At 40.6% G+C, this 23,800-nt stretch overlaps 1 protein-coding gene across 2 annotated transcripts in view; it reads left to right on the top strand.

Moving 5' to 3' along the window:
* Positions 1-23,800, top strand: part of DPYD (dihydropyrimidine dehydrogenase) — a 357,309-nt gene that overhangs the window by 160,481 nt on the left and 173,028 nt on the right. For both annotated transcript variants that reach the window (XM_062606149.1, XM_062606148.1), the window contains exons 9-12: positions 7,903-8,010; positions 11,936-12,105; positions 13,741-13,951; positions 22,494-22,678. In XM_062606149.1, coding sequence (XP_062462133.1) covers positions 7,903-8,010; positions 11,936-12,105; positions 13,741-13,951; positions 22,494-22,678 — 674 coding nt within the window. The remainder of the gene's footprint in view (positions 1-7,902; positions 8,011-11,935; positions 12,106-13,740; positions 13,952-22,493; positions 22,679-23,800) is intronic.

Genomic DNA, 23,800 nt, shown 5'->3' with positions numbered 1-23,800 from the left:
TCCTAATTCCCACCACTCATGTGGATTGATTCTACACTCTGCCTGTGATTCCCATCTACAGTGTAGCTCTTGTGGGAGTTTGGAAACTGAGATTGGACAACTGGCTTCAAAGAGAAATGGGATTATAAGAATGAATTCAGTTCTGGCTGATCCGACTACTTCATTCCTGTTAGTTCAGTACCATTTACAAGAGCTCAGATCCTCGTCTCGGTGTCTAATTTAGCAACAAAGGAAGGTGTGAAACCTAGAGACTGCAATACATCCAGGTTCAGATGCTTTTCAAAGGCATTATGGTATGGACATAGCTGTTCAGTTTAGAATGCACTGCAGCAGTTGTGTGTGGCTCTTGTTGATACACATGAAAACTGTTCTTTTGCATATGCTGTACACAGTATTCATCCTAAATAGAGAGTGAGAAAAGGCAAATCCAAGTGTCTTGTAGTTCTTTCACTTTTCCCCCTTTTCTTATGAACCAGGCTTTTAGCTCTCATTAGGGAATGATTCTGCCAAATCTTGTGAGTGTACCTATTCCGAAGGAAAGAAACCATTAATAAAAACCAGGAAAAAGGAGCAGTTATATTACCAAATAAATCTACCAGGCTTGCAAAGAAAACAGATTTGAAAGAGCCACCTGCTGTGGCGATGAGGCAGTAATCTCGCCAGCAGGAAGTAAACGGGGAGAGGAAGAAAATACAAAATCAGAGACATTAAAAAAGTAATTAAAGCACTTATCTCCATCAACATACATAGCGAACAACAAAAACCCCGGCCACCTAGAAAACGTGTTCTGTTGAACCTCACAACGGGACGGGAAGTAACAAAGCCGCCGCCATAAAGGTAGATGATCTCCAGCAAAATGAGAGAGATCCTTTAAAAATACAAACCTCCGAAGTATTTACTAATGTCTTGATTACTCATGAGCTGACCTTGAGAGAAGCTGAGCACCTGCAGAGCATTTGCAACGTGACTTAAACCTTTAAAGATGGGGAGTAACTCTTTAGATACTAATGGCTTTTTGTTCCATTTCACATGAATGTCATAGGATGAATTGTAAGGGCGCATTTAATATAATCAGGTGTGTGGCACAGCTTAGGTCCCGTGTGTGGATAATGCATTTCAGGATCATTCATGTCTAAATTGTTGTGTAATATTGATCCATGGACAGCAATGTTATCAATATTGATAGGAGTGAATGTGACTTTTTAGAAACAAATACCTAGAGCCTATGCCACTGCATACAAATAGGTTCTATCACGTCTAGGGAAAACTGAATTTGACAGTTATAAGAATTTATTGTTTCAGTGTTCTCTTTCAAGGAAATAATGTATTTATAACTCATGGTCCAATTTATACAGTTCATGGGTTGTTTGCCAGAAACCAAAACTGCTCTAAGTACACATATTTTTATCTCCATTTCTCTGGACCACAAATTGTTGAAGAAGAATAGAGGATTCAGAAATACTCTAGGGATGCTTTTGCGCTTGGAACTTACACAGTGTTCTTTCCTCTCTGCTGTGCACCTTTGTAGCCACACTGACCATATGGTACCTATAGCTGCAAGTCTCGAGGCAAGTATGAAATGCCATCAGAAGTGTTATAGCTAAAACGTTTCTGTATGGGAACACAAGGAGCTGGTTGGAACACTGGATGCATGAAAGGGCAGGGAGATGGGACAACATGAGTTCTTTCCTGTTAATTCAAAAGGAGCCTTTCAGAAGGGAAGTGGTGGATTCAGGAATTTACCTTTAGAGAGCAATGGCCTTAGCTCTGTATCTACTTTAGCATATCTTCTCAAGAACAAAACCAAACCCATACAAACCAGTATTGTTGACATCCAGTTTCTCATGAGATTCATGCATTTGTCTTCTCATTCTCAGACGTTGTTGACAGATCAAGGCTTTCCACCTGACCGTAGGATCTCTTGGGGTCCTGTTCCTTGGCACATCCCTGTTGTAGGGGCTGGGAAGAGCAGAACAAAATTTTTTCCTGTAAATTTTATTGCTTAAAATCTTGCTTAACTCTGAAATCTGAGCAGGTTTTCACGGAGATGGCAAGAGGTGGAAAACCCTCCCTTCTCTCTTCATCAGGGACTGTAGTGATAGGACAAGGGCTGATGGGTTCAAAGTGAAACAGGGGAAGTTTAGATTGGATATAAGGAGGAAGTCCTTTACTGTAAGGGTGGTGAGGCACTGGAATGGGTTGCCCAGGGAGGTTGTGAATGCTCCATCCCTGGCGGTGTTCAAGGCCAGGCTGGACGGAGCCTTGGGTGACATCATTTAGTGTGAGGTGTCCCTGCCCATGGCAGGGGGTTGGAACTGGATGAGCTTAAGGTCCTTTCCAAACCAAACCAGTCTGGGATTCTATGATTTCTAACTAATGCTCCATGTTTGTATGACATGGAACATTCAACAGCTTCCAGAAATTCCCATAAATGGGTGAATGGAGCTTGAGGTTGGATTTGGAAGTTTTAAAAGATAGAAAAAGGGATATGCAGAGCCAATGAATCCAACATTTATAAATATAGTGCAATTTTGGGATAAAGTCAAAAGATCCATTATAAAAAAATGCCAAAATAGAGTTCTTGGTATATTCAAACACAGGTTGCATTCACCAGTCTGAATTTACACTGTTACCTGAAAGTAAGGGCTTGGTAGACACAATTCAGTCAGTTCTCTTGTTGGAAACTCTCTTCTGTCAGGGTAGCAACAGTGAAGAGAATGCAAAGAGCCCTCTTTAGTGCTTAAGAGATCATAGCTCATCATTTGTTAATCTGGTTCAGCTTAAGGTTTTCCAACATGTGGTATTATCACAATTAAAAGTGAAGCAAGATGAGCATGTCAGCACTGGATGTAAGGAAAAGCAGGAAACCTCACGATGCTCTCACACATTCTGTCCCTGGAGGCTGCTCTGTATTTACACTTCAACTTCAGCTTCATGTGGTTTTTGGTCTGGAGGTTTGCTTTCAGTGAAAACTGTATTTGACCTTTACCAAGGGTGAGGGCTTCTTGTGTATGTCAGTTATTAATACTGGCTGAGAAGTTCATTTGAAACTGCAAATCTGCCCAAACATGTGAGATCGAAGTAATCCAAACAAGGAGTTCAGGTTCAGAAGGTGTTCCTGTTTCTGGGGAGAGGGGATTTGATCAAAATCAGAGAGTGTGCCTCCACTCCCACTTGAGTTTTCCTTTCCAGACCAGGTTAATCGTTACAGTAATAGCAGCAGAAGTTATTTCCTCTTCCTTTGATGTGCTGATGTGCCTTGATATCTTTGGTGCAGGAACCAAGTGGTCTCGGTGCATTGCTCTGCGTGCCAAACCCTTCCATGTTGTATGCAACATTTTTGTATTATTGCCTTGTGCATCTGACACATTGACTCTAGTCGTTTAGTGATTCACATTTCATCTGAACTGGGAAATTGTGAGAGTAAATTCCATCTCTTTAAATGGAGATGATGCTGCCAGTGAAGAAAAATAACATGCATCAGTATTGTGAAGACAAAAGAGTACAAGATCTTGTTAGGAAGCAGAAGTTTCCAATATTAATATATATGTGTGTGTATATATATACAGATATATATATGTGTACATATATATACATATGTATGTGTCTGTGTGTATATACATATATATATATATAGCCTTCCAGTATCTGAAGGGGGCTTATAGGGATGCTGGGGAGGGACTGTTCATTAGGGACTGTAGTGATAGGACAAGGAGTAACAGGTTAAAACTGAAACAGGGGAAGTTTAGATTGGATATAAGGAGGAAGTTCTTTACTGTAAGGGTGGTGTGGCACTGGTAATGGGTTGCCCAGGGAGGTTGTGAATGCTCCATCCCTGGCAGTGTTCAAGACCAGGTTGGGCAGAGCCTTGGGTGACATGGTTTAGTGTGAGGTGTCCCTGCCCATGGCAGGGGGTTGGAACTGGATGATCTTAAGGTCCTTTCCAACCCTAACTATTCTATGATTCTGTATGCATGTATATATTTGTATGTGTATATATGAAGAATATAACAATGGGAGGTTAAAGTCTGTGTTTTCCAAAGCCACTGCTATAGTGCTGTAGTGCCATAGTGCCGGTGAAGGAAATGATTGTGACTTTGATATAGGTTATATAAAGACAAGAGACCTAGACTTTGGAAACCATATGATATGTCAGACATGGGAGAGATAGTGCCCACTAGAGAAGGGGCTGTGGGGATCATATAGAGGGAAGACAAAAAGAGGGCTTCATACTGGGTGTCGTGATGCTTCCTGAGAGGTAGCTAGAGCATCTGGAGGTGAAAGGCAGGGCCTAGCAAACCATAGGCTCAGGAACAGAGATGAATTGCTTTCTGCGCTGTACCTGACCCAGATTGGAACTATCTACATTAGCTTTTGCAAAGCTGAACTAGATCTGTCATGCAAGCTGTTATTTTCACAATGTTTCTACTGTCCCTATTCTTAGTAAATGCTGTTTTACACAGCCCATGAGGCTTCGTTGCGTGGTTTGGATAGCAGTTGCTTCAGAAGCCTGTTCCCTGCCATCAGTTAAAGGGACTGAAGCTTCAGGAAGTCCAGGGCTTGCTGGCAGAAGGCTGGGGTTCCAGCAGAGCCCTCTGTTTCTGTATGGGTGTGCAAAGTCTATCCCAACACCACCAGTGCAATTGTTTTTCTTGGCTGCCTCCTCTTGGTTACCCTTCAGAAGAGCTGCTCTTCAGTGCAGGTGAAGGAAATGGTTGTTAGCGCTTGATTTCTATACAGGTTATTTAAAGACAGGAGACCCAGAATGCTGAAAGATTGTTTTTGCAGGACAAGAAATACTAAGTAATAAAGAAAATCCTTTTAGATGGCTTGCAGGTGGATTCGGAGGGCAGAGAACTGCCTCCTGCTGCCTTCAGCTGAAAACCTAGGGGATAGACCTCATCTTTTTCTAAGCAGTTTTTCTTGGGTGGCTCCTGGCTATTTTGTATTAGGCTGTGAATTCCCTTTTGCTAAAGGAGCGCTGTGATTTCCCTTCAAAGGGGATTTCTCTTGGTTCATTATTTTGACCTAAATTGTGTCTTTCATAGGTGACGGAGGTTTATAATTGTGTTTCTGCTTTAAATCCACTTGCCTGAAACAATGATTTTCCTCTACAGCTGCTTTTTTGTTAAATCTCCTCTCTCCCAGGAAGCTGTTAGCTGTTTGTCAGTATGTGAGCTGTCTGTAGAACAGACTTCAGTGGGCTGGCCGCTCAGTATGAAATGGTGTCTCTAAAGTGGATCTTACCAGCTCATGATCTCTGCCTGCCTCTTCCTTAGCCAGCCGAGTGGCTTTTTAAGGCATACCCAACCGCTCTGTTTTAACAAAGTTAAATACAACCCTTGTGATGGTAAATACTAAGCAACAAAAGGAACAACTCCCAGTGATGCTTAGCAAAGAGTTTGGAACTGCTGGGGTTTTTAGAGGTACAAGAACCACCCCCCCTGCATTTCCTTCACATTTGATATTGCAGAAATGGTTTTCGTGGAGATTTCAGCAAATGAAAATAACAGAAAATGTCATTTATACTGACTACCTCTTAGACATTTGTTTGGTCATGTCAGCCAGGCTAAACGTTACTGAGTCCAATGCATTCACAAGTGGCACTTTGATTTCAGTGGCACTGTTCTAGTGATGAACCTGAACCTTGAACATTGCAACATTCCCATAATTCCACTCATCCTTCATGTAGGAGCTCAATTACTGAAGCTGTTAAAGATGGAATAATTGTCATTATTCCATGTGAAGGTTCCCCCCCCCCTTTTGTTTTTTTTTTTTTGAATGGGAATAGGTATTAGGGAGAAAGGGAATTCTCTTTAATTCAGGCTGCATGTCTCACTGATGACACGAGGCTTTCTCCCAGAAGCAAGCTGAGGGTTCTGAATCATAGATCGTAGAATCAACCACGTTGGAAAAGACCTTTAGTCCCATCAAGTCCAGCTGTTCCCCATCACTGCCAAGGCCACCAGTAACCCATGGCACTAAAACATGTCACTCTGAGTTGATTTACAGATATCTCAACAGATACAGTTGTATTCCTCTGTTGTCTGCCTGTAGGCAGTCACCGAGAGCTTTTCTTCTCCAAGGTACTTTTCTTGCCATAGATGTTTTGCAGTATATACATAGGGAAAAACCTGTGCAGTTTTAACAGAGAATCTCTTGAATGCATTTTACATATTATACTTCCAATAGCAGTAGGTATTTCTGGCAGCCTCTTAAGATATCCATTATTCATTCTTCATTAGCTGATATTGCAGTCTACCCAAGAAGTACAGCGTTCAGAGGTCTTGAAGATCAGTACGTGCTCGTGTTTGCTAACCTTATTTTACTCAATATCCACCTATAGATCGGTGGTGTTAGAAAGTCAGGTGTTCAGCAACCAAGTCATGATTTTTTAATACATAAATAGAGCTCAGGAAAGTGCTCAATAATGTAACGGGTTTGAAATGCAAAACTTTGTGACTTGTGTTATTTGCTTTTTGCCTTGTGAATTCACAGAGAGGATGGTTTCATTCTGTCAGTGGAACTGTTAAAACTAAAAAGGTGCCTTTTGATTCCCTTCTTGTATTCTGGTAACTTCATTCAGGGATCTAGAGGTTTAAAAAACTTCCCTTGCATCAGATGGCTCAAAACAATCCTGAGCTTTCTTATCACTGAGTCCTGATCTTCTGCTGTAATAAGAACAGACGTTGGCTGCTGCACTGATATAAAAAGGCCAGTATATAAAGAGTAGGGAAAGTTTACTCCCCTGCTTGGAACAGGACTCCTCAAAGTGCAATCCTGTTTTACTGTTGACACTGAAGTAGTGTTGCTGGGGCTTTCCAGACCAGGATGGCTCAGAGGAGAAAGGCTTGTCTGCTGTCATCTGCTCCTGAGCATGGCAGGAGCACAGATTGCTTTGCACGCTTCAGTTCTGCTTCTTGCTCTGAGGACTCCTCAGTTCTAGTGTGTTTTCTTAGAGAAATTGTTGACATTTCCTTTGTTCCAATGTGTAATTATTAATTACATATTAATTAAATAATTATTAATGAGAACATTCTGGGGTTTTAGAGGTAAATATGAAGGTTGAAAACACCCTGATAGATCATTGCATTTGCATGACAAGAACGTTTTAACTTCTGTGTCAGCTAGGCTGGCTTTTTGTGCTGTCCAGATGTTCCCACAGGAGCAAGCATATACTCTGTTATAATTGGAAGATGCTTTTTGCTGCTTTCTTTTAATTGAAAGGTATTTGTTGCTGTTACTGGTTGTGAAGTTTATCCCTGTGTCTATCCTAGGGCTTCTGTATACATGTTTGCTATTAAAAACTATAAATGAATGTCAGCCAATAAGGACTTCAGGCTTTAGAGAAAACAATCAAGAATGTCAAAAAATGATGCATACAAATACTCACAGATCAGACACATCTGCAGCTTTGCCATTTGACCTTCTCTCCTCATTGTTTAAACTGGTTATTATGGAGTGATTTGTATTATCTGCAGGCTAGCTGCATTGAAAACTGCCTCAAAACAAAGGGAACAAACCCATTTCACAGCAGTAAGAGTTAAATGTGTATGCAGGTAAAACAATACAAGAAGAGCTGACAAGAGACTTCTTCTCTGCAGTAGCTTCCCTGCTTTTGTACCCTGTTTTGTCTAACCCTTTCCTCTGCATTTGCTTTGGTATTTGTTATATGATACAGGTTATCCAACAATCTTGTTTTCAAGTGCCAATACTTATAAAAGATCACCAGTTATGCCAGCTACAGACTACAAACATGAAACTACAGTCATTTGTGGTGTTCTTTTAGAGACATCTAAGGGTTTGTAAAAGTGCTTGTTTTGAGGACATTTTTCAGTATGTGTAAATAATGTCATTGACATTTGCCTTTAGTTCTGATATGCCTTAAAATATATATTTTAGGTTTGCCAGAACCAAATAGAGACGGTATATTCCAGGGACTGAGAATGGATCATGGCTTCTACACATCTAAAGACTTTCTACCTTTGGTAGCAATGGCAAGTAAACCAGGTGAGTGGTATGTTTTTGTTGTAGTCATGGTCACTAAGCAGCATATCCAATTATGAAGCACCTCCCAGTGAATTCTTCTGGGGCAGGGTTTTCTCTTGTGTGTGATCAGGAAAGTCATTACAGAATCAACATCATAGAATACCAAGTTGGAAGGGACCTCAGGGATCATCTTGTCCAACCTTTCTTGGCAAATCATGACCTACACTAGATGTCCAACCAGAATTCCCCCAGGATAACTTATGCCCATCACCCCATGTCTTTTCCGTGTGACTCCCTGGAAAAAGGGAGTCTCCATCTTCTTTGTAGCTAGTCTTTAAATACTGGAACGTGGTGATAGCCTTAACCCTGAGCCTTCTCTTCTTCAGGATGAATAAGCCCAGTTCTCTCAGCCTTTCCTCACACAGTTTCCCATCCTTTGATCATCTCTGTGGCTTTTCTCTGGACCCTCTCCAGCCCATTCACATCTGTTTTATATAGCAAGGACCAAAACTGATCACAGTGTTCCAGGTGCTGCCTGACATGAGCCGAGTGGGATGATGATTTCCTTAAGGCAACCAGTGATGCCCTTGCTGACGTAACCAGCATCCTGTTGGCTTGCTTTGCCCCAGCAGCACACTCTTCACTCCTGTTGAGCTTGTGTCCACCAGGAGCCCCATGTCCCTTTCCACAGAGGTAGATACCAGCCTGTGCTGCACTCCTGGGTTGTGTTTACCCTGTGCAAGACCTGACACTTGTCCTTGTTGAACTTCATGAGATTCTTGTCAGCCCACTCTTCCAGCCTATCCAGGTCATCCTGCAGTGTGGCTCTCCCTTCTCAAGTACCCGCTTTCCCTCTCAGTTTGGTGCCATTGGTAGACTTGGTCAGGGTATGCTTGATCCCATCTTCCAGATCATTTATGAAGATATTAAACAGGGTTGAGCCCCGTATTGATCCCTGGGGGACCCCACTGGTGACAGGTCACCCTCTGATCACCACCGCACGGACAACTTGTCTACATCGTAACTTATCAGTACCTCTAGTAGGAGGCTGTAGGAAACCCACAGTCCTAGAGACTGTAAAACAGTCATCGATAAAAATCTAAACATATGGCAAATCATTACCCCTAGTAAGTTATTTTTGTCATTTTGAATTATACTCCAGTGATGTCATAAGCTTGTATAAATTATCTTGATATAAATAGTATATATAAGGTGGGCTTGGAAAAAATCTGGTATTAAAGAAGGTGTTGGTGACCCGTATAAACAGTTGCTTTCTATATTGTTGATAAATGATTTGACTTGATCCCCGATTATGTGCTCTGCATGTTTTACAGATGCACCTTCCTTACCAAAAGAGCTTAGAGTCTAAGACTCAGGACAACAGTAGTATGCCAGGAACTAATAAGACAACACTTGCTTCATAGGCACCAAATGCAGTCTTGTTTTATGCTTTTGTATCTTTCTTTTGAGTATGGAGATGGCTGCATTTGCTCCCCAATTATAGCTGCTTTCAGTGGCCCAGAGTGTGAAGTCATAAACCCCAGATGGATGTATGAGATGGGGCTTGTGATTTCTGTGCCACGTTCCCTCGTGGTCTAGATTCCCCAGTGTGCAGATTGAAAAGCAAGAGATTCCGTGTACAGTTACCTGTAGTAAACCTGTAATGTATATATATAGTATGTGGTGTTGTACATATGATCACATGTTTAACCACACATACACCTTTTTTATTAGTTTTCACCTTTTTTTATGTACAAACTGATCTTAGCATTCAGAGATTTCTTTTAGCATCAAAGATGTGGACTTGATCTTAAAGGTCTTTCCCAACCTAGCTGGTCCTAAGATTCTGTGATCAACTTGGGTTGCCTGCTTATTTAGCAGGCTTTCCATAAGCAATGTGTTGAAGAACATATCTTCTGCAGCAAATTATTCTGCATATAAAAGCAAAGTTCATTACCCCATTTCATGCAAAATGTTTAGGAAGGGAAATTCTCGGTGTCATCTGTCCCATCTCTCTGCTGCTTTGATCAAATGCGTTATTTATTTTGTCTTAAGCTAAAAGGGAGCTGAAATAGGTTGGGAGAAATGGGTGGGTTTGGGTTTTTTTTCATTTGATTCTACGAATTTGACTAAAATTCGTAAGTTTATTATTCCGTGTGGACTCATAGCACTTATGTACTATAAGTCACCTGCCTTCATGAGGATCTGTATAGCATTGATGTGCACCTTTGAAAGCGTTGCAAAGTAATCCTGTAGATTTGCCAGGATATGGAATGGTATTTCTTATACATTAAGTCTACAATGATAAAAAGGATGAACTTTGAAGAACTAGCCTTTTCTGAGTGACAGTAATAGATAGCCCTTTGGTGTTGTCTGTTAATTAACATGGTCTTTTTTGCTTAATTTTCCTCGTGTCTGTCTGTAGCTGCAGCCACCTCTTGCTCTCTAAAGCACAGGGTTTTAAACTAAAACACACGTCCTTTTCTTCTTACTATGACAGTTCTCTAAATAATAGACATAATAGACTTATTCATAGTAATGTACATAGTGTGCATGCTTATAAAGTTCTGAATACCAGTATTTCATATAGTTTCCTCCAGGAGGAAAGTACAGATACAGAGACATGAACTTACCTTGGGAATGTTCTTTGTTCCCCTTGTTGTGATTGATCCATCCTAGATTAGTCCTGTAAAGGCCCTCTGAGCTGCCATTCTCCTGCTGCACTTGGGCTTTTTCTGCTGCTTAATGTACAATTTTGAAGGAGTAGGTTTGTTAAAAAGGAATGAGAAAAGTTTAGAGGGAATTGTAGAATAAGAAACCTATTTAGTAAATAGTAAATGCAATACCATATACATGGGGGGTGTGGAGGGGGAGGAAATGAGAGCATTTGACATACATTAAGCATTCCACAAATGGAGAGATAATATGTGCGTTAGGATGCTGTTTCTCACTCTCTTTCTGTGTCTAGATTAAAAGCTTTGTTTCTTTGACTTATACTTGTTTTTCTTTCCAGTTGCACGTGCAAAGCTGCTACTAGAGCAGGATACTGGAGTTACGCTGCAGCGAGCGCCTCCTGACTGAAATGATCACAGGCTCATTGACAATATAGCTATATATCATTTATGGTATTATTTGTTAAGTTGCCATAATTTGCCTAATCAAGTTGTATTTAAACTGGTGATAAAGTTTAGCCTCATACAAGGAACACACAAGAGTTCAGTTTTACGTTACTGTTTCTTGTATCATTGAATCATCAAATCCAAGCTGTAGGTGATGAACACATCATGTTGTCATTCTCTCAAAGGTAACTCTTTGGAACTCGTCTGTAGAAAGCCACTGTAGATGAAATGTTTTGTTCCAGTGGAACATGTAGAATTACTGTCATAACACTCTTCTTTCTGCCTGATGTTCAGCTGCTGTAGAGAATAGCCTCTGAGAACCATGTCACAGCCAGACCAGTGTTAATGCCTTGTAGAAAACTAACTGAGGGGAAACTTTTATAGACTTATTACACAAAACTGTCAACAACTGGCCACCTTTCGGTGAATGACAAGCGTTCTTCTCTACAATCTGTGGTGTTGGGTTTTTAACTGGGAGGATAATGAATCTGATCAGAGAGAAACTTACTTCTTAAATAAAAAGGTCTCATGATGCTAATCTCAACCTGACAGGACCCACAATCCTACCAACGTGTTGTCATTTGAATTCTTTCCAGATAGAAAGGTGCAGCTGCTTAGAGTACTGACTATGAAATTATGTATATGAGCATATCTTAAAAATGGGAATAAAACTGTCTTTCAGTGAAGCAGAATAATTTGATAGTGACACTCCATGCTTGGGAACTGTAAGATGCAATTTTACACTGCTTTGAGTGCAAGTACCTTTTCAGCTGTCATGCAGAAATGGTTTCTCTACTTGAAAATGGGGTTTTCCTTTCATCTTTCAGGGATGTGTGCCTGTCACTCTCCATTGCCATCAATACATGGAACTGTGATTGTACTTGGGGCAGGAGACACTGCTTTTGACTGTGCAACATCTGCTTTACGCTGTGGAGCTCATCGTGTGTTTGTGGCCTTCAGGAAGGGATTCACTAATATCAGGGCTGTCCCAGAGGAGGTAAAACTGGGTAATAGCATTTATGAGAGGGCATATTGATGGTTATTTATACAGGACCTGAATGTGTGCTACAGGTTAAGACATCTACTAAAGGTTTTCTGTATAAAAACGCTCTTCAAATGTATAAATGTTTGTTAAAGATCAGAGGCTCACTTTATATAGTCTCTGTACAAATGATTTTCCTCTGTTGTACCTGTTTCCTGTAACATCAGAGAGAGGCATTTGCATACAGGGGAAAATTGTCTCATAAATTAGAAAATACAGTAGATTTTTCTAACTTTGGGAGCACACCAGAAATCAAATGGTCATTTGAGTCTTGTACGTGACTCTACAAGTCATGGTTGGATCCTAGAATGATGCCTCCTGGCTGCTGTTTAATGAACCTCTGTGATTGGGACGTTGCTTTTGGTGCCTATAAAATCTTCTGAGAAGATTACTTACAGTGATTTTGGCTTTGAATAACTGCCAGTGGCAATGGAGCAGTGTCATTCATCACAGATTTCAGTGCTCAGTTTGATTTTCTAGGTCGGCTTTGCATGTCAGCATTTATCAGGACATCTGTACGTTTTGAAACAGACTGCATCCTCAGCATCTCTGTACTACAGGAGGAGTTTTTCAGATAGTTTTTTGGGTTTTGGTGATCTTTTCCCATTATCATTTACTTTGTACACTTTGCACTCTTAACATACTTCAGGATATCAAGACGTGGATCTTTATTATGAGGTTTATGGTAGTTTGGTTATCAACAGATGACCAAGATGGTGGGCATCTTCCAGGTCTCGTAGAAGGGGAATGGAGGTGCAAAAAAAGGTAATGGAGTGTTTCTTGATGCATAATTGCACTTTCTGTAAGAATTCTGAACATAATGACGTTGCTGAAGCCATTGCACAGACTTGTGTGCTATTCAGGTACTTAGCCACTCAGGAATCAGCTTTCATTCTGAACCAAGATCTTTGTTAGCAGCATGGGTAAGTTCTTCAGTGTTGTCAGTACTCATCCAGTCATGCAGTGGCTTTGACAAAAAGTGAAATAAAAGCAGCTTTGGGTAGTAACAGCCATGCTAGAATGATGTCAGCTTGGAGATTACATGTTCAAAGAAGTTGTCTTGTGAACAGAGATCATTTAATCCCAAAGACTTTGCTAAGGCAAAATGCTGTTTGGCTTCAGCACTTTTCCCACAGCAGAGATTCAGAAGATCTGAAGTTTGGATTGTCACTCAAGAAACTTCTTTGCACACAGTAGTCAGCATTTCATGACATCTTAAAATCAGAGTAAACACTAATCAGGGCATGGACTTAATTAATAATTGGTGTCTTTTAAAAGACACAGATTTTTACATGAGAGAACTCTTTCAGAGGAGTTACACATATTCATAGTAACAGGAACAATAAGAAAATAGAGTGGAGAAATATTTGAGTTGCAGATTTACCTGCTGCCCCTGTCTAGAGCTGCTTGATCCAGTAGTATGGAAGGCTCTGAAGTTGGCATTGAGATGACTGTCTGTACCCAGATAAATTCCATTGCAGAAGAAGGTGTGCTAGCATCCTGAGTTAAAAACTGGGTTATGGTATGTTGTTGGGTTTGGGTTGCGTACAGCAATGCTCAAAGTATATATTCTATTCTTCTACCCTACAGATGGAACTTGCCAAAGAAGAGAAGTGTGAATTTCTGCCTTTTCTCTCCCCTTGCAAAGTTGTCCTTAGAGGTGGACAAATTGTTGCTATGGAGTTTGTTCGAACTGAACAAGACAGTGATGGAAACTGGAAGGAAGATAAGGATCAGGTTGTCCGTCTAAAAGCTGATGTGGTGATCAGTGCCTTTGGCTCCATTTTAAGTGACAATAAAGGTAACCCTGGCTAATGCATTCTGGAAATGCTGATTGTTGTTCTAACTACAGCTGTTTTTTGTCCTTTAACAGTATTGTGAAATGAGTCTTCTGGAGGAAGGCTGGAGGAATTCCTTACAGGAATTTCTTTGTCCTTTAGGTTTGTCTCTTAAGAGCAGAGGAATCTGATAACAAAGGAGTTTTCTGTGTATCACTGTATAGAGTGTATCAGTGCGTATAGGAATTCAGATTAGAGGTGCACTTGTTCAGTATATTTTGCTTTCCTCTCTGTAAGTGGGATCTCAAAGAATACTCTTGGGGATTTCTTCTGGTCTCACTAATTAACTTTAGGGAAACTCATTATACTGTAACTTTAAACTGAACTGATCTGATCTCTGGCATCTACCTTTTACCTATTAAATTAAGTAAGAATTAAGATCGATTCATTATTCTGGTTCAGCTGGTCTGGGTATCACTCATTTCTTGTGCATACGCAAGAGAACTGTGGCTTCTCTCATATATACCATATTCATTAAATTTACCCATGCTTGTCATGGCTTGTCTCATTATTTAGTTGCACTTTATAAGCTTTGTCTTAAAAATTAACAATTATATAGTTCCATATTAAAGATCTGGAAATTGGCATGAAGGTGGCATTTCAAAGAGTGAAGGAGTTGTCTGGGCGTAGCAGAGAGCTGACGAACATGAGTACAACTCAGAACATAGGAACTGAGGAGAGCTCAGAGTGTTCTCTGACACTAGGTTAGATTGAAAGAGTTCAGGCAAATGCATCAAATGTGACTTGGAAGTAAAAAAAAAAAACACTGACTCAGCAGAAGACAGATTGATGAAGTGGATAGATCTTCAGCCTGGATACTCGTCAAGCTTAGCGAGTTCTGAAAGGCTTAGTGCTCAGTGTGCCTTCCTTTCCAGGGCACAGTCACGCCAGCTAATTAACCCATGACATGTTGTCATGGTCTTTCGGGTATAACTGCTCTGACAGAGGACTTGGCAAGTGCCTCAGAGTGCATGCCACCACAAAAGATCATAATCAGATGCTGGTTCTGCCAGTGTAAATGGAATTTCAACATTCCTTAGCATAATGGGGGTTTGTAAATCTTTTCAATCAACGAAATCGTAAGTCTAAAATTGTCTAAGCAGAGTCTGAATCTGAATGAGCTACTCAGTGCTTTTTGTTCACAAGTCCAGTTCTGTATAAAGTTAAACCATCATACAGCCATGAGTCTAAACTCTCTCCTGTAGTGAAAAGGCAGGATCAGCCTAGTTCCCTGAGGGACACGTGAAGTTAATTCCAGGACCATTCCTATCTTGTGTGTCTTACTATTGCTTTGGGATAGGTTCATGCGGCCTAGACTGTTATCTAGACTGCAGCTGTACCCTAGGACAAAATCAAATCGGTAAAGTAAATCTTAGCCTATGCTGTTAGTAGGTTTTGGTGTGATTCACAGACCCTATAATAAAGCAGTGATTCTGTTTTCTCCCGCATTAAAACCTGCTTCAGCTAAAAGGTTGAACTTAGTGTGTTGCTTAGCCATGCTACTGTGCCAGTCGTGTATCTCCTAGTTAGCATTCACTGTCTAAATGAGTTGTTGTGAGGTTTTTAAATAGGAACCTAAAATGGGAGGGGAACAAAGTCATGCTGATCAGTTCTTTAGCTTGGGGGGAAAGCAGTACACCTCAGTTTCACAGTGTAATTTTGGTGACACTGCTAATAGAATAGCAATCACTTTACAAATTAAAATACCAGGCGTTTGTTTTGGATGTTATGAAAATGAAAAGGAATTAGGACTTGAGGGAATCAATTGTTTATTTTGAGCGTAACCATTTTGGTTGCTTTTAAATCTATTTTTGGGCTAAGCTGTCTTACTGAAAGTCAAATTTGCTTTTCACCGTCGAGTGGGATTACAACCAAACTTGCATATGTAACAAAAAGAAGCTTGGGGGGGGGGGAACACCACAAAAAAAAACCAACAGAACTTCCCACCAAAATAAAACAAAAGGAAACCCCAAATCATCTTCTGTTCTGTTCTTAGTGTTGGATTTCAAAAAAGGAAGCCCATTTTTGTGTTTTGCATTCAAAAGATGGATATATTCTCTATCAAAAGATGAAAATACTGGAGGTGCTCAAAACCAGGCAGTGTGATGACCAAACTGATATGATGCTGAACTTGACCTAGCTTTGAAGAAGGGGATGGAGTAGGTGACCTCCAGAGGGCCCTTCTAGTCTGAATTATTCTATGACTGGCAGTGTTCAAGGCCAGGTTGGATGGAGTCTTGGGTGACATGGTTTAGTGTGTGGTGTCCCTGCCTGTGGCAGGGGTTGGAACTGGATGATCTTAAGGTCCTGTCCAACCTAAACCATTCTGTGATTCTATGACTGGATGACTGAGATGCAGGTTCAATAAATGTGTTAATTGTTGCTGATAGAAAGAGCTCTGTCATAGAATCATAGAATTACTTTGTTCAGCAAGACATAAGCATGGGGGTAACTTATTTCTCTCTCTCAGATTGCAGAAATAGCTCATAGGTAGAAAGCTTTTTATTGTCCTCAACAAGATGTTTCCGATTCTTGTCCGGTAGCTGCTACATTTGCAACTTTGGTTCCATGTGCTCACAGTAGGTATTTAGTCTGTTTGGTTTTGTAGAAATAAAATGCTGGATGTGTTTTTAAGCAACAATTTTAGTAGGTATTCATCCTCCCATGCGGGATCATAGAAATGCATCATTAATTAAAAAAGATGGTCTTCTAAGTCCATTTGATGCTCGCGAAGTTGCTAATAGACAAAACAGAAGAGTTGCCTTCTAGACTATTGTAGGAACATTACCTCTTTACTGAAAGCAGTAAAAAAAAACCTCAAAAACAGTTCAAATCAGACCACTGCAGATGGAGTAATAAATATGTTTTGCTTTTTGTTAAGGAAGCCCAGGTTTTTCAAACACAAACTGCTTTTTTTTGACTGTACAGCTTACCGAAGCCTTCAAGGCATCACAACTGACCTATATCAGCAAAAACATGTGAAAGAATTTTGTCCCTTTCCTCATGTTTCTGTTCTTTTGCTTTGTTATTTTGGAGGCCTCTGACATATTAGTGAATGAGTGAAATACCTTCTGTCACCATTCCAAATTGCAGCTACTCAATCGATAGACAAATGTAATTTTGTGTACAGCCTTCTTAACACCAGTCCAGTTGGTTTTAAAGGCTAAACTTGGAATAACCGTTTTCGTACCTATTTTGTTCCAGTAAGGAAAAGGGAACCATTTGGTTGGACTGCAAAATTGTCCTTGTTCTGATTTCTTTTCCTCAATTTCCGAGAAGAACGTGGACTTTCTGAAGAGAACCATGGAGAAATTATGGGAAATAGTACGCTTGGTCAACATGTACTGTAACATGCAGTGCAGCACAGGGGAGTAAGACAGGGTGGGAGACAATGTAAGTTTAGTTAAGCGTTCTATTTAGTGGGCAGCAGTAAAGAGAAAGGGTTCCCATGTATAAGAACACTAAATTTTAGCATGTTAATGTCTTATTTTATTTTCCTGGAGAGAGACAAAAGGGGAATGCAAAAATACCCGAGCAAACTCCAAATAGCACCTTTGCAAAAAACTCCATAGTAAGCTATTTGCGAGGACAAAATAGAGTATATGAAATATTTGGTAATAAGCAGCTACTGCATTGCAAGTGAAGGGTAAAATTCAATTTCATATTCCTGGGAATCATTCACAACTTTCAGATATTTTGCTTTTACTTTTAGGGCAGCTTTCATCTTGCTTGGGACCTGCAGCAGCAAAGCCCAGGTGGCTTTACTAGAGTCTAACTACTGCCCCCCTCAGTATAGTTCAACATGCAGGAAAGAGAAATCTGCCCAAGTTGTTTACAGTGCTATTAAGCCACTCATAATTAATATTTATTTCTATAGATTGAGATACATTTCCCTGGGAAAAGGGGAAAGAACTTGCATAGCTCTTGTACGGTTTTGTTTTCCTTTGTGCAGATGACACAGAAGGCAGCAAACCTGCAATGAGTGTGGAGTTTCTTCATGCAGCTTGCTCAAATGATGAGATAACTTCATCCTCAAAGCACTGAAGCCTTGACTATGTAATGAGAGGCTAGGAGGGAGGGAGAGAGGTGTCTGGGATGCCCCATTTGGGAATGCCCAGAGGGGTGACCTGGTGTCTTCCTGGGAGCAGAGCATCTCCCTCACACCCACAGAGTGCACTTTTAGTCACCAGAATTCTGTAAGATTGTCCTCTAAAACTGAATTTATAGAGATTCACAAGATTCCTACTGAAATAGGTAGGAGTGTTCCTGCTGAGTCATTTGGAATATGATTTTTCTCTACAAATAGGTTTACGGAATGAGTCGGAGTACAGCAGTTCTACACCCTGAAATGATGAGCTATTTCCAGTATCCTGAAGTGGCTTCATGATGACTTCTAAAGCCCTGTTAACTTAGATCAGGAATTCTGCTCTTTCACCCAATAGGCATCTCTACACATTGGCTTGCTGGTGACAAGCAGAAAACAAAGTCAGTACCAGCCTGCAGCCTCTTCTAGCATACATGGACCCAGCTTTATCCAGCTAAACCACTCCTTAATCCTGGTTCAGTGTGCTGGTGTGGCAGAGGCTGTAGGAAGCAGGATCGTGCCTTTATTTGCTGGGCATTTGGACAGGGCAGTGTCAGCAGTTAGTCTGCTGGTGCATCTGACAGCTCTAGTTTTGCATCTGAGATGAAGAAAGTTGCAGTTTGTTTGTATGTTTCTGAAGTGATGTTGCTGTTGGAAAGGAATTCTGGAAGATGGATATCAAAAATAACATCAATGAGCTACTAAAGCTAAAATTACAGGAACTTATGAAATTGGTTAAACATAAAAACCATTAAACTGTTTATTGAAGCTTCACAGATATACTGCAGCTAATGAGCATTTCTGCTATTTAAATAAGCCCAAATTGAACACACATTACATGGATACATAATTAGTCATGGCAGTCAAACACACACAGGCTCACTTTTAAAGCTTTATTTGAGGAATCTTTTCCATTTGATTTGTTTTGTTAATTAAAATATTTTTTCTGTGTTCACTTATATTTTAATATTGTTTTTGCAAGCGCTGTAATTTGCTGCTGCTTTCCCATTTGTGTGTGTGTGCTCTGTGAATACAGCAGATTTGGACTATATATTCAGAGCTGTCCTTTTGTTTGGTGTTATTTGTGTTAGCGTCACTTGATAGCATCAGAATAATTCAATTGTATGGTGTCTTTCATCCAGAAGGATCTTTTCAAATGATATATAATACCTCACCAGGATATGGAGGAGAAGGCAGCACAGCCACTTTGAATTTACAAGAGAAAAGCTACGTTAGTTTTAGGTATGGGAGTGCATGGATTTTAAAGACTGTCTTTTCTTTACCCTGTCCCAAATCATGCACCAAAAACCCCATTAGGTATCTACTTTTCTTACTGTTCAGTTCCAGACAACGGTTTAGAGAACCAGTATTTGTGGTTACCTCCCTTCAAGCTCAGGTTTGGCTCTTAGACTCTTTCTTAGGGGCAGAGAAAGGGCTTCTCTTTCTGCAGGTGCTCTAGGACATGGTCCCTTCCGCCTCACAGTGTCCCTGGGTACTAGATCCAAACTGGGAGGACATTAGGAACTCTTACATAAAGATGCTTTTAAATCATGCCTTATTTTACTTAGCCTACATCTCAGTATCTGCTGAATACTGTGTCAGCCCTGCTACCAAGGAAATGTTCTCTTCCCAGCTGCAGTAATACTGGTCAGGCAGACAAATCCCCAGGCCCTGGGGAGATGCTTCAGGTGAGGGTTATGTTGGGCATTCTTTGCACTCAAAAAGCTTTTGGTGTAATTATGTCTAGACAGCTATTTTAGCACAAAGCAACCTGAAGTTAGGTTTGAGAAATGTAATAGATTCAAGATAACAGAGGCTAGACCCTGTTTTTTTCCACAAGATGAAATAAGTTGTCAGAACTGCCAGTTTTACATAATTTCATCTGAGAAACTACATCTCTGATAACAAGTTGCCTTCTAACACCTTCACTGTGGTTCAGTCCTGTCTCAGAGAAACAAAAATCATCTATTAAATCCCCAATACCAACTCCTGCAGCACCAAGGGTTTTTCCAAGCATGTCTTCACAAGCCTTCATGTATTTAGCTTGCGAGAACTGTCCAGACCACATGCTGAGCTGGTACCACTGCATACAGGAAGTTATCTTATACGTGGCAAATAGAAGATGGTCAAAAGCTTTCTCGAGGTGCAGACAGGCAGAGACACAGCGAGAAAGTTAATCTATTGATGTAGAAATGTTACTAAAATAGTCTTAATAAAACCATCAGCCATTGTGAGCACTTCCCTTATAAAGCAAACACCCACAAACCAGCAAAACCAGGCAACCAAAGCAGCCCGAATGCTCCTTTTCCAGACTGGAAAATGTCTCTGTTTGAAGGTTGTGTGATCTTTCAGCAATCCAGATATTTTTCAAGGAAACCGTTTCATAAGGTTTTGATGCTGTTACTACGCAAATAGTATTTTTGCCGAGTTAAGCCACCGAGTGCATGCAGGGTGGGAGGGATCGTGCAGGCAATAGGTCTTCCAGATAGATTCAATACTTCTGTTATGAAAACCTGCTGCAGTCTTTCAGCTTCAGACTGTCTTCTCTGAGTCTGCCTTCTGAACCAGTTGCATTATAAATACTTTGGATTAGAGTCCTGTGGATATGCCAAGGGGTAAAGGTTGGACTTGATGATCTTAAAGGTCTTTTTCCAACCTGGTTGATTCTATGAGAGTGTAGGTGGGACACGTAGGTGACAATGTTTGTGCCTTGCTTCCTATTTTGTTGTTTTGCCCTTGATTATGCACAGCCCCCGCTTTGAAATTCACTTCTAATGCATGATTTGGGTGTGAAGGAAGATGCAGAGCCTGGGAAGAAAATGCCATTGCGATGCTCTACGAGAAAGCTGCATCTGAAGCTGGTATAGACTCGCTGGGCAATACTTTGCCCTCGCATTGTCTTAAACTGGCAGGTTCCTCTTTTCCATATATGACAGCACAACTCCATCAGTTTAATTGACCTTGGCAATCTACATCTGCTAGTGGTGTGTCCCTGAGGGATGGTGCGTTTTTAAGCTGCATTTTATTGCAGGATCTTCACTTCCCATAGACAAAGCTCTATTGAAACCTTTCCTTTCGATACATGCCATCAATGTTTGCTCCAAATCTTTGTGGAAATGTGATTCTCTTCATGAAACTCCTTTGAAGTGGTTTTGCCTCTGTAATAAAACCATTAAAAAATGCAGAATAGAAATAATGTTAATATAGAGCAAGATAACCCTTCACTCCCCCTCCCCCCTTCCCCCCCCAGCGTTTATGTGTATTTAATGCCATGGAGTATAAAAACTTCCTTTCCTATTTGCACATCTACATTATTTTTAAGGACAATAATAGTTCGAGTGCAGAATGCCTGTATATGCCATTTAATAGTAGGAAAAAAATAAGGTATCTTCATATATACTCAAAACAGGAATTGCAGTGAAAAAATGCAGAATCTATTGTCTTCATATAAGCATTTCATTTTGATTATGGCTTTATGGTTATATCCATATCAGGTTTCCAAGTGAGCCATACTTTTGGGATGTTCTGAGTTGAAATACGAAGTGCGGATGATTTTGACTTTATTGAAACCTATCTTTTTCTGCATGAAATTTCTTTAAAAGCAAACACACTTTGTCAAAGCCAAAGCTTTGATAGCACCGCATTTCCTGGTGAGAGACTGTTCCATCTGAAAATGCTCCATCAGGTTTAATAATGACCTGTCACAAAGGAGCAGAGTGTTTCTGTTGTGAGGGTTGAGAAATCGGGGAAGTAAATTCGGGAGATCTAAATGAATTTCTGGGAATTGCATCAGAAACATTGGGGTTTGGGTTTAAATGTTACAATGTAGGAAGCTGTACAAGAGAGTGGATAGCCAGTTATACAGGAGAGAAGGATGTTGGTACGGGAAGTGCAGCACAAAGCTCTGCATGGAGGGAAAAGGAGAAAATGTGGTTTTTCTTTGTTAATATTGTTCATCAATAGGATTTTCAGAAGTGCTCCGCTTTTTTTCTCTGCGAGATGAATAATGCCAGTGAGAATGACTTTGGGAATCCCAGCTTCTGGAATGTGCACTGTGTTCTCAGGGAGTGACCAGAAGAACATCAGCACTGATTATTTCTTGAGCCTGTGTTGAGTCAGTCACTTATTGTGATTCATGCACATTTGTTTCCTTCACAAGTCTAGCTTTGCAGTCATTCAGGACCTGGTTACTATCCTGATACTCCCAAACTGCTGTTCTATATCATGTGTGCTGCTTTTCCATCATAGTCCTCTCAGGAATTGCATGCTTCCACTTTTCCCTTCTACTTTTCCTTCTACTGTAAATTAAGTAAGAGAAAGAACTCGGACCTGCTTTTCTCATTGTTATCAGTGTGCATTTGGTGGATTTTAGCAATGTTTTCTTTCTTCTGCTAACGTATTTTCATTCCCTTTAATTACAGTCAGAGAGGCCATGGCACCTATCAAGTTTAACAGATGGGGTCTTCCTGAGGTAGATCCAGAAACGATGCAAACAAGTGAACCATGGGTTTTTGCAGGCGGTGACATTGGCGGTCTTGCTAACACCACAGTGGAATCAGTAAATGATGGAAAACAAGCTTCTTGGTACATGCACAGATACATACAGGTGATTGTTTTAAAGTATTTTTCCCACTGCTATCTGCTCTTAGATACTCTTAAACATAATTTCATTGTGGTTTAGATTAAATATAGAAGTGAGAAAGTCATACCTTGATTACCTGGTGGTTTGAATATTACAGAGGCATTCAACTTGGATCACATACTTGAGTTTGAGTAGTTGAACCCATACTTAACACTGAAATCTAAGCAATGTGTTCTTTGTTCTTGGCCTCAGCTCTGAATTCCACTAGAGTATAGCAAGCGTCCCTGCGCTGCACAGTGCAAGCAGAAGTCAGAATTGGGTAACTAGGGAAAAGAAGTGAGACCATCAGTGTTAAAAAGTGAAATCTCCCAGCAGTGCCTGAAGAATCACCTGGGGAAGACTTTTTTAGCCTCGTAACACTTTGCAGAGCACTCAGATGATTTACACCTGAGCCACAGTTTGCTCTGGTGAGGCTAACAAACGGGACCCCAAAACCCAATAGGAAAAATGCACAGAGGAAAATAGTGCAAAGGAGAATTTACCTGAGAAAGGTGAGTTTAAGGGTTGCAGACTCAAAACCCCCTGGTAGCTGCATATTCCCTCTTGGTGCTCCTTACATGTCACTGCCCTCGTTTTTGTAGTAAAAGAAAGCGTGATTTCTAGGGGAGCTGCACAGGAACCTTCTGAGACAGGAGAGCCAGGCTGCGTGTGCAGAACCAGCTGACAAAGCATGCTCGTAGTGCAAGGAACTTTTCAGAAACACGATACATGATTCATTCTTCCACAAAAAAGAGATTGGAACAACTGAAGTTGGGACTGTAACAGCTCGCTGTCTTTCTCCCCCATCCATCTGCTCAGAGCCTCTCTGATTGCATGTTTGTGCAGTTTCATGCTGTTGGGGTCTGATTTCACTTCCTAAAAATACTTCAACTGAAAGCTTGTTGTTAGTATCTGTGCATATTTTTTATCACTTGTTCTCAAGCGCTGTTTGTGTCCTGCCTCCTTAGACCCTATGAAAATGCTGAGTGTGAAGCATCTTTAATCCCTGACCCGCTTCCTTCATTTCTCAGTGCACAGTGAATTGGGGTAACTGTGACAGGGGGAGAGAGGGATATCTCCTCTTTTTTGTCTCCTTCCTCTTTAACC

The sequence above is a fragment of the Pezoporus occidentalis genome, unplaced genomic scaffold (genome assembly GCF_034315485.1).
Source record: "Pezoporus occidentalis ecotype Australia unplaced genomic scaffold, CSIRO_AGI_Poc_V1 ctg94, whole genome shotgun sequence".
NCBI classification, from domain to species: domain Eukaryota; kingdom Metazoa; phylum Chordata; class Aves; order Psittaciformes; family Psittacidae; genus Pezoporus; species Pezoporus occidentalis.
This window is presented reverse-complemented; position numbering and strand designations above follow the sequence as displayed.